At 41.5% G+C, this 12428-nt stretch overlaps 1 protein-coding gene across 1 annotated transcript in view; it reads right to left on the bottom strand.

Annotated features, from left to right (window-relative positions):
* Positions 1-12428, bottom strand: part of sntg2 (syntrophin, gamma 2) — a 376324-nt gene that overhangs the window by 349574 nt on the left and 14322 nt on the right. Inside the window, exon 3 of the mRNA XM_014211539.3 lies at positions 4549-4605. Within this exon, the coding sequence (XP_014067014.2) occupies positions 4549-4605 (57 nt within the window). The remainder of the gene's footprint in view (positions 1-4548; positions 4606-12428) is intronic.

Genomic DNA, 12428 nt, shown 5'->3' on the forward strand with positions numbered 1-12428 from the left:
TATACCATGTTGATCTAGCAGACACAGTAACAGGAACTTCCTCATCTATACCATGTTGATCTAGCAGACACAGTAACAGACAGTAACAGGAACTTCCTCATCTATACCGTGTTGATCTGGCAGACACAGTAACAGACAGAGTAACAGGTACTTCCTCATCTATACCGTGTTGATCTAGCAGACACAGTAACAGACAGTAACAGGAACTTCCTCATCTATACCATTTTCATCTAGCAGACACAGTAACAAGAACTCCCTCATCTATACAATGTTGATCTAGCAGACACAGTAACAGGAACTTCCTCATCTATACCATGTTGATCTAGCAGACACAGTAACAGGACCTTCCTCATCTATACTATGTTCATCTAGCAGACACAGTAACAGACAGTAACAGGGACTTCCTCATCTATACCATGTTGATCTAGCAGACACAGTAAAAGGAACCTCCTCATCTATACCGTGTTGATCTAGCAGACACAGTAACAGGAACTTCCTCATCTATACCGTGTTGATCTAGCAGACACAGTAACAGGAACCTCCTCATCTATACCGTGTTGATCTAGCAGACACAGTAACAGGAACTTCCTCATCTATACCGTGTTGATCTAGCAGACACAGTAACAGGAACTTCCTCATCTATACCGTGTTGATCTAGCAGACACAGTAAAAGGAACCTCCTCATCTATACCGTGTTGATCTAGCAGACACAGTAACAGGAACTTCCTCATATATACCGTGTTGATCTAGTAGACACAGTAACAGGAACTTCCTCATCTATACCATGTTGATCTAGCAGACACAGTAACAGGAACTTCCTCATCTATACCATGTTGATCTAGCAGACACAGTAACAGACAGTAACAGGAACTTCCTCATCTATACTATGTTGATCTAGCAGACACAGTAACAGGATCTTCCTCATCTATACCATGTTGATCTAGCAGACACAGTAACAGGAACTTCCTCATCTATACCATGTTGATCTAGCAGACACAGTAACAGACAGTAACAGGAACTTCCTCATCTATACCGTGTTGATCTGGCAGACACAGTAACAGACAGAGTAACAGGTACTTCCTCATCTATACCGTGTTGATCTAGCAGACACAGTAACAGACAGTAACAGGAACTTCCTCATCTATACCATGTTCATCTAGCAGACACAGTAACAGGAACAGCCCTCATCTATACCATGTTGATCTAGCAGACACAGTAACAGGAACTTCCTCATCTATACCGTGTTGATCTAGCAGACACAGTAACAGGAACTTCCTCATCTATACCATGTTGATCTAGCAGACACAGTAACAGGATCTTCCTCATCTATACCATGTTGATCTAGCAGACACAGTAACAGGAACTTCCTCATCTATACCATGTTGATCTAGCAGACACAGTAACAGACAGTAACAGGAACTTCCTCATCTATACCGTGTTGATCTGGCAGACACAGTAACAGACAGAGTAACAGGTACTTCCTCATCTATACCGTGTTGATCTAGCAGACACAGTAACAGACAGTAACAGGAACTTCCTCATCTATACCATGTTCATCTAGCAGACACAGTAACAGGAACAGCCCTCATCTATACCATGTTGATCTAGCAGACACAGTAACAGGAACTTCCTCATCTATACCGTGTTGATCTAGCAGACACAGTAACAGGAACTTCCTCATCTATACCATGTTGATCTAGCAGACACAGTAACAGGAACTTCCACCTCTATACCATGTTGATATAGCAGACACAGTAACAGACAGTAACAGGAACTTCCTCATCTATACTATGTTGATCTAGCAGACACAGTAACAGGAACTTCCTCATCTATACCATGTTGATCTAGCAGACACAGTAACAGGAACTTCCTCATCTATACCATGTTGATCTAGCACACACTGTAACAGGAACTTCCTCATCTATACCATGTTGATCTAGCAGACACAGTAACAGGAACTTCCTCATCTATACTATGTTGATCTAGCAGACACAGTAACAGACAGTAACAGGAACTTCCTCATCTATACCATGTTGATCTAGCAGACACAGTAACAGGGACTTCCTCATCTATACTATGTTGATCTAGCAGACACAGTAACAGACAGTAACAGGAACTTCCTCATCTATACCATGTTGATCTAGCAGACACAGTAACAGGAACCTCCTCATCTATACCGTGTTGATCTAGCAGACAGAGTAACAGGAACTTCCTCATCTATACTATGTTGATCTAGCAGACACAGTAACAGGAACTTCCTCATCTATACCGTGTTGATCTAGCAGACACAGTAACAGGTACTTCCTCATCTATACCATGTTGATCTAGCAGACACAGTAACAGACAGTAACAGGAACCTCCAAATCTATACCATGTTGATCTAGCAGACACAGTAACAGACAGTAACAGGAACTTACTCATCTATACTATGTTGATCTAGCAGACACAGTAACAGGAACTTCCTCATCTATACCATGTTGATCTAGCAGACACAGTAACAGACAGTAATATGAACTTCCTCATCTATACCATGTTGATCTAGCAGACACAGTAACAGGAACTTCCTCATCTATACCATGTTGATCTAGCAGACACAGTAACAGACAGTAACAGGAACTTCCTCATCTATACCATGTTGATCTAGCAGACACAGTAACAGGAACTTCCTCATCTATACCATGTTGATCTAGCAGACACAGTAACAGACAGTAACAGGAACTTCCTCATCTATACCGTGTTGATCTGGCAGACACAGTAACAGACAGAGTAACAGGTACTTCCTCATCTATACCGTGTTGATCTAGCAGACACAGTAACAGACAGTAACAGGAACTTCCGCATCTATACCATGTTCATCTAGCAGACACAGTAACAGGAACTCCCTCATCTATACCATGTTGATCTAGCAGACACAGTAACAGGAACTTCCTCATCTATACCATGTTGATCTAGCAGACACAGTAACATACAGTAACAGGAACTTCCTCATCTATACCATGTGTATCTAGCAGACACAGTAACAGACAGTAACATGAACTTCCTCATCTATACTGTGTTGATCTGGCAGACACAGTAACAGACAGAGTAACAGGTACTTCCTCATCTATACTATGTTGATCTAGCAGACACAGTAACAGGAACTTCCTCATCTATACCGTGTTGATCTAGCAGACACAGTAACAGGTACTTCCTCATCTATACCATGTTGATCTAGCAGACACAGTAACAGACAGTAACAGGAACCTCCAAATCTATACCATGTTGATCTAGCAGACACAGTAACAGACAGTAACAGGAACTTACTCATCTATACTATGTTGATCTAGCAGACACAGTAACAGGAACTTCCTCATCTATACCATGTTGATCTAGCAGACACAGTAACAGACAGTAATATGAACTTCCTCATCTATACCATGTTGATCTAGCAGACACAGTAACAGGAACTTCCTCATGTATACCATGTTGATCTAGCAGACACAGTAACAGGAACTTCCTCATCTATACCATGTTGATCTAGCAGACACAGTAACAGACAGTAACAGGAACTTCCTCATCTATACCGTGTTGATCTGGCAGACACAGTAACAGACAGAGTAACAGGTACTTCCTCATCTATACCGTGTTGATCTAGCAGACACAGTAACAGACAGTAACAGGAACTTCCGCATCTATACCATGTTCATCTAGCAGACACAGTAACAGGAACTCCCTCATCTATACCATGTTGATCTAGCAGACACAGTAACAGGAACTTCCTCATCTATACCATGTTGATCTAGCAGACACAGTAACATACAGTAACAGGAACTTCCTCATCTATACCATGTGTATCTAGCAGACACAGTAACAGACAGTAACAGGAACTTCCTCATCTATACCATGTTGATCTAGCAGACACAGTAACAGGAACTTCCTCATCTATACCGTGTTGATCTAGCAGACACAGTAACAGAAACTTCCTCATCTATACCATGTTGATCTAGCAGACACAGTAACAGACAGTAACAGGAACCTCCTCATCTATACCATGTTGATCTAGCAGACACAGTAACAGACAGTAACAGGAACTTCCTCATCTATACTATGTTGATCTAGCAGACACAGTAACAGGAACTTCCTCATCTAAACCATGTTGATCTAGCAGACACAGTAACAGACAGTAACAGGAACTTCCTCATCTATACCATGTTGATCTAGCAGACACAGTAACAGGAACTTCCTCATCTATACTATGTTGATCTAGCAGACACAGTAACAGACAGTAACAGGAACTTCCTCATCTATACCATGTTGATCTAGCAGACACAGTAACAGGAACTTCCTCATCTATACTATGTTGATCTAGCAGACACAGTAACAGACAGTAACAGGAACTTCCTCATCTATACCATGTTGATCTAGCAGACACAGTAACAGGAACTTCCTCATCTATACCATGTTGATCTAGCAGACACAGTAACAGGAACTTCCTCATCTATACCATGTATGCATTCAAATCTCCTAATAAAGGCCCAATATTTTTATTTATGAAAACGAACAACTTACTTTGATGCTTAGACCCAGTCCTCCAGCTGCCTGTCTTCGGAGTACGACAGTTCTGTGCTTTAAAAAATGGGAATTGACCTTGGTAAAATAATATTGAAATGTTGAAACAAGTTTGGAGTGTAACACTGTGATGCTAATTTTCCAGTTGATAGTCTTTACGATCAAAACCATAACATTGAAAGATACAGCATGCCTCCATAGAAAAACATAAAGAACGCAGTAACAGCTTCTTATGAGGGGTGGACTGGGACAAGAATTCGGCCCTGGCACTTTATCCACACCAGCCCATATCACAGCGCATGCTGCCAACTCCCACCGGATACCATTTTTATGTATTTGTGTCCAGTATGAAGGAAGGTAGAAGTAGTTTAGAATGCTAGTAGATACCCATAGACTTCCAGTCATTGCGCTAACGCTAGTTAGCATTGGCTGGCGAAACTACCTCTAACGTTAATACTGGACACAGAGACATAAAAATGGTATCCATGAGTTCATCTGAATCTGGACAAGTAGATAAAGGGCCTCATTGCCAAAATCCCGAAGTATCCCTTTAATTACTATTACAGGGATCCTGACTAACATTTTCCCCTGGTGTCACTGGTTCCACTAACTTTTCCATCCAATTGTGTACTACAGTATGTCATCAATTTCATATGATATGTTATGTCCTGCAAAAAATAAACAAATGGTATGATATGTTACGAATCCAATTCATAAAGAATCAAACTTTAAGAAGTGTAAAGAATAAACAACTGAGTTATTCAAGAAACAAGTTGCTTCATTTAACATCCAAGCAGGAATGCATGAATCAAGATATTTGATGTGTAAACTTATACAGTGATTGTATAAGTTTACACCAGTCTCAACGTCAACAGTGAAAAGGCGAATCTGGGATGCTGGCCTTCTAGGCAGAGTTGCAAAGAAAAAGCCATGTCTCAGACTGGCCATTAAAAATAAAAGATTGAGATGGGCAAAAGAACACAGACACTGGACAGAGGAACACTGCCTAGAAGGCCAGCATCCCATACTCGCCTCTACTCTGTTGACGTTGAGACTGGTGTTTTGCGGGTACTATTTAATGAAGCTGCCAGTTGATGACTTGTGAGGCGTCTGTTTCTCAAACTAGACACTCTCATGTACTTGTCCTCTTGTGCAATGGGGCCTCCCACTCCTCTTTCTAGTCTGGTTAGAGCCAGTTTGCGCCGTTCTGTAAAGGGAGTAGTACAAAGCGTTGTACTTGATCTTCAGTTTCTTGGCAATTTCTCGCATGGAATAGCCTTCGTTTCTCAGAACAAGAATAGACTGACAAGTTTCAGAAGAAAGTACTTTGTTTATGGCCATTTTGAGCCTGTAATCGAACCCACAAACGCTGATGCTCCAGATACTCAACTAGTCTAAAGAGGGCCAGCTTTATTGCTTCTTTAAATCAGCACAACAGTTTTCAGCTGTGCTAACATAATTGCAAAAGGGTTTTCTAATGATCAATAAGCCTTTTAAAATGATAAACCTGGATTAGCTAACACAACGTGCCATTGGAACACAGGAGTGATGGTTGCTGATAATGGGCCTCTCTACGCCTATTTTTATTTATTTTATTTTTATTTCACCTTTATTTAACCAGGTAGGCCAGTTGAGAACAAGTTCTCATTTACAACTGCGACCTGGCCAAGAGCAAAGCAGTGCGACACAAACAACAACACAGAGTTACACATGGAATAAACCAGCGTACAGTCAATAACACAATAGAAAAAAGAAAGTCTATATACAGTGTGTGAAAATGCCGTGACGAGGTAAGGCAATAAATGGGCCATAGTAGCGAAGTAATTACAATTTAGCAAATTAACACTGGAGTGATAGATGAGCAGATGGTGATGTGCAAGTAGAAATACTGGTGTGCAAAAGAGCAGAAAAGTAAATAAAAACAATATGGGGATGAGGTAGGTAGTTGGATGGGCTATATACAGATGGGCTATGTACAGCTGCAGCGATCGGTTAGCTGCTCGGATAGCTGATGTTTAAAGTTAGTGAGGGAAATATACGTTTTCAGCTTCAGTGATTTTTGCAATTCGTTCCAGTCACTGGCAGCAGAGAACTGGAAGGAAAGGCAGCCAAAGTAAGTGTTGGCTTTGGGGATGACCAGTGAGATATACCTGCTGGAGCGCATGCTATGGGTGGGTGTTGTTATCGTGACCAGTGTTGATATTCCATAAAAAAATCTGCCGTTTCCAGCTACAATAGTGATTTACAATATCAACAATGTCTACACTGTATTTCTGATAAATGTTATGTTATTTTAATGGAAAAAAAAAAGAAAAAAAAAAGGACATTTCTCAGTGACCCCAAACTTTTGAACGGTGGTGTATATCTATATGTGGACTAACTAATATCATAGGCTAATTCATGTTGGGTTCAACACCTTAGAAAGTGTAAACTCAAAACACACTATCTAGATTAGAGATGAAATGGTATGAACATTTCTTATCACGATTATAGTGACCAAAATGATCACGGTTATCAGTATTATCGCGGTATTGTTAAACGTGCTGGAAATGTTCAAAAAAGTTCTGATACACTGAAATCATTTCACCACGTTTTATATTGAAAACCAACAAACAACATTACCATCATTATGCACTTTTTGTGTGCATAAACATTAAAATAATATCATTAACATTAAAGATGGCACCATGTGTCCATGAGACGTAAAAGTTTCCCTAGTGCAGGTTTTAATGAACACAACCTTAAGCAAATCAAATGTGCATATAAAAGCAAGTAAAGCAAATGTGCATGTAAGAACAATACAACCATATGTAAACAAATCCAATGTGCAGGTGTAGACATTAAAATAACACAAAATATGTAAACAAATCAAATGAACAGCACTGATTGTATGTCCGTTCTCTCCTTCATAAATAAATAAGGTGCTGCTGGCCTAACATCCTGTATGTATGTTCTCTCCTTCATAAAGATATAAGGTGCTGCTGGTCTAACATCCTGTATGTACAGTGGGGGAAAAAATTATTTGATCCCCTGCTGATTTTGTACGTTTGCCCACTGATAAAGAAAGGATCAGTCTATAATTTTAATGGTAGGTTTATTTGAACAGTGAGAGACAGAATAACAACAAAAATATCCAGAAAAACGCATGTAAAAAATGTCAACATTTATTTGCATTTTAATGAGGGAAATAATATCAAATACTTTTTTCCCCCACTGTATGTATCTTTGTTCACTTGAGATTGAAATGTAAAAATGGCAGCATATTTACTTTGTCCTGTTTAAGTAGTGATCTGCGAGGGGAGACAATGTGCCCGCTGGCACTGAACTCTCTCTCTGATGGCACGCTGGTTGCTGGGATACACAAAAACTTCCTGGCAACCCTGGCAAGGTGAGGCAGCTCTGGTGCAGGGTCCCTTCACCACACCAGTGAATCCTCTTCTGCTGGAATGGGTGGGGTCCCTCCACCACACCAGTGGATCATCTTCTGCTGGAATGGGTGGGGTCCCTCCACCACACCAGTGGATCATCTTCTGCTGGAATGGGTGGGGTCCCTCCACCACACCAATGGATCATCTTCTGCTGGAATGGGTGGGGTCCCTCCACCACACCAGTGGATCCTCTTCTGCTGTAATGGGTGGGGCCCCTCCACCACCCCAGTGGATCCTCTTCTGCTGGAATGGGTGGGGTCCCTCCACTACACCAGTGGATCATCTTCTGCTGGAATGGATGGGGCCCCTCCACCACCCCAGTGGATCCTCTTCTGCTGGAATGGGTGGGGTCCCTCCACCACACCAGTGGATCCTCTTCTGCTGGAATGGGTGGGGTCCCTCCACCACACCAGTGGATCATCTTCTGCTGGAATGGGTGGCAGAGACAGGTTGACCTTGATCTCTTCTTTCCCCCTGTCTTCTGGGGGGGGGGGGGGGGGGTCAGAATCTGACCCTCTTCACCTCTCTGCTGCCTTGTTGAGGTAATCTTTCTCAGCAACCCAGCCAGGCCTTTCTCCTCTGATGCCACTGTGGGGGTGTTGGTGGTGGAGGTGCTGCTGGTGCTTTGTGGTTCTTCCCTGACTTGTGCAGCTGCCAGCTTCAAGGCCTCCTGGATACAGCTGTCAGTGTCAACTTTTGCAGCATCAGGCTCATCTAAAAAGCTCATTTTGAAGTGGAGGTCAATGAAACAAGCCATGTGCATGACTCTCTTTGCCTTCTCTGTGTATCTGTTGTTAAGGTTTTCTCTCATTACCCTTTTCATCTCCTTGGTCAGGGATGGCTCCGTATTCTTTTCCACCAGAACATCACGGGTGATGTGGTCCAGAACAGGCTTGATGGCTGACAGTGTCACTCATGTTTCTGAGGCAAGTGCATCTGTAAACTTGCTCAGAGGTTCAAGGAAATGGCACGGTTTCTCCATGACACTTATGTCGGCATCCTTGGGCATCAGATGCCATGTTCCTCTTTCTCCAGCCAGTGTTTCGCACAGACTGGCTCCTGTTGGCTGAGGAAACACTCAATCATCTTCTGTGTCAATCCCCATCGGGTCACCACATCATGGATCAGAACCTTCTGTGGCATGTTAAGGGCAACTTGCTTTTGTCTCAGTTCTCTCCTTCTCTTCCAGCTCCGTGAGAAGCCTTGGACCAGATGACGGCTGGCCTTGACTGCTGTGTCAACTCTCTGAATTTTCAGAGCCTTTGAGATGGTCAGGTTCAAATGATGGCCAAACACCCAAGCCACAGATCGGGGAATTCTTCAAAAGCCTTGATCATGTTTGTTGCGTTGTCTGTGGTTATGTAGACCAGGTCTTTGTTGATCCTCCCCACTTTCCCAAAATATTCTCAAAAAACTCTCTGATGTTGTGAGCCCAGTGATCTTCTGGGAAGAACTGTGTTTCCAGGCAGTTTGATTCCAGTTGCCAGTCTGGGGTGAGGTAATGGATAGTGAAGCTGATGTAGAGTTGACCATCCCCTGCTTTCACTGGTCCAGAAGTGAGTAGCTGCAGAAAACCATGTGCCTTGAGCAAAACTTTTTCCAACATCAGTTTTAACCTGGTTGTACAGGTTTGGGATTTCAGGCTTGGAAAATAATGTTCGTGATGGCACTTTTTAGTGAGGCACGGGAGCCTTCATCAGCCTCAGAAAGTCAGGCCTCTCAACAATATGAAATGGCATCATGTCCTTTGTAATGTAATATGAAAGGGCTGCAGTGAGATCCTGAGTATTTTTTGAAGTGGATGCATAAGTAGCCTGCCTTTTTAAATGCTTGCTGTTGGAACACTTTTACAACCAAGTCAATGACTGCCGGATTTTAAATCAACAGAATATGTTGGTTGGGTGACTAAACTACATAACGTGTTATCATGTGCAATGGGTGAATAGAGTCTGCAGACACACGACCCATACAGCAGCAGAACAACGTGTAGTGTTTTACAAGAGTAGGTAACACTGAAAGCTTCAGTTTACATTATTGACAAGCTATTAGCAAGTTAGACAGACAAACCATTACATTTTCCCCCATTCCAAAATCCCCACATCATGCATTGAGCTAAAAGTTAACTTACCTTACATTCACTTAAAGTAGCGGGTGGTGGTCACGAAGATGACTCAAGAGATTTGAAGTGCGTTTTCTTTTTTTTTGCATATTCTGCAGACAGGGTGATCATCTTCGATTAAGTTTCCCTCAGCACTCTTGCAAAACCCAAAATACTACCACACTTCAGATTTGGTCCTCTTTGAAGGCTGAAAAATCTCCCGAGCGCTATCACTGCCTTCCTCCATGTTTTCACACAAAACAAAACCCACGTTGCATGCTGCGTCTGCATTAGACTGTTGCTAACTTTGGTTGATGCTGGACACTATTTACCGTGAGTTTTTCAAACCACGGTTTTAATGATAATTAACATTTGAAACGGTAATACAAACCGTCTGGAACGTTACCGTGGTTTATCGTGAAACCGGTAACCATTTCATCCTTAATCTAGATCTCTAACTCTAAATATAATACCCACTGCTAGTAGCCATGTTTTCATCCAACAGTAAATGTTAAAAATAACTTTGCAATTGTAGGCTTATGCCCTCGCAATGGCCGGTGAGGATTTAGAATGTGCACCGCTCCATATCTCAAAGCCATTTCAAATACCTTAGTTTTAAAATAGTTGCTATTGAGCTAAATATTGAGAGTTGAGAAATATGAAGTATACGGTTCCTTCAGAAAGTATTCACACCCCTTGAATTTTTCCACATTTTGTTGTATTAAAAAGTGCGATTAAAATGTATTTAATTGTACTTTTTTGTCAACGATCTACACAGAAGACTCTGTAATTTCAAAGTAAAAGGAAAAATTCGAACATTTGTAAATAATCCATGAAAAATTAAAGACTAATATATCTTGATTAGATAAGTATTCAACCTCCTTAGGTAATACATGTTAGAATCACCTTCGGCAGCGATTACAGATGTGAGTCTTTCTGGATAAATTACTAAAATATATCCACAACAGGATTGTACAATACTTGCTTTTTATTATTTTAAAAACTTCAAGCTCTGTCAAATTGGTTGTTGATCATTGCTAGACAACCATTTCAGGTCTTGTCATAGATTTTCAAGTAGATTTAAGTCAAAACTGTAACTCGGCCACTAAGGAACATTCACTGTCTTTTTGGTAAGCAACTCCAGAGTGGATTTGGCCTTGTGTTTTAGGTTATTTTATTACTGAAAGGTGAATTAATCTCCCAGTGTCTGGTGGAAAGCAGACTGAACCAGGTTTTCCTCTGTGCTTAGCTCCATTCTGTTTCTTTTTTTATCCTGAAAAACTCCCCAGTCCTTAATGATTACAAGCATATTCTTAACACGATGCAGACGCCACTATGTTTGAAAATATGGAGAACGGTACTCAGTAAATCAAAGTATAAATATTTAGCAGTATTACATTGGTGCCTTGTTGCAAACAGGATGCATGTTTTGGAATATTTTTTTGTTTGTGTACAGGCTTCCTTCTTGTCACTCTGTCAATTAGGTTAGTATTGTGGAGTAACTACAATTTTGTTGATCCATCCTCAGTTTTCTTCTATCACAGCCATTAAACTATGTAATTGTTTTAAAGTCACCATTGGTGTCACGACTTCCTTCGAAATGTCGGTCCCTCTCCTTGTTCGGGTGACGTTCGGCGGTCGACGTCACCGGTCTTCTAGCCATCGCCGATCCACTTTTAATTTTCCATTTGTTTTGTCTTGTCTTCCCACACACCTGGTTTCAATCCCATCATTACATGTTGTGTATTTAACCCTCTGTTCCCCCCCCCCCATGTCCTTGTCCGGTATTGTTTATTGTAGTGCTTGTGCATCTTATGCTGGTGTGTGACGGGTTTTACCCATTGATTTATTGTACTGTTTACGGTGGTTTTATTTATTAAACTGTGCCGTTGTAAATCAGCTTTGCTCTCCTGCACCTGACTTCTCTGCCGCCAGTACGCACCCCTTACAATTGGCATCATGGTGAAATCCCTCAGCTGTTTCCTTACTCTCCGGCAACTGAGTTAGGAAGGACGCAGCGTACCTATGTAATGATTGGGAGTATTTGGAAACACAATGTCAACTTTCACTGCTATGCAGATGACACACAGCTGTACATTTTGATGAAACATGGTGAAGCTCCAAAATCACCTACCCTGGAATCCTGTGTTTCAGACATAAGGAAGTGGATGGCGGCACATGTTCTACTTTTAAACTCGGACAAAACAGTGATGCTAGTTCTAGGTCCCAAGAAAAAAAGAAATCTTCTGTCGGATCTGATGAATCTTGATGGATGTACAGTCATCTCAAATAAAACTTTGAAGGACATTGGCGTTACTCTGGATCCTGATATCTCTTTTGACGAACATATTCAA

The sequence above is a fragment of the Salmo salar genome, chromosome 09 (assembly GCF_965601325.2).
Source record: "Salmo salar chromosome 09, fSalSal1, whole genome shotgun sequence".
Taxonomy (NCBI): Eukaryota; Metazoa; Chordata; class Actinopteri; order Salmoniformes; family Salmonidae; genus Salmo; species Salmo salar.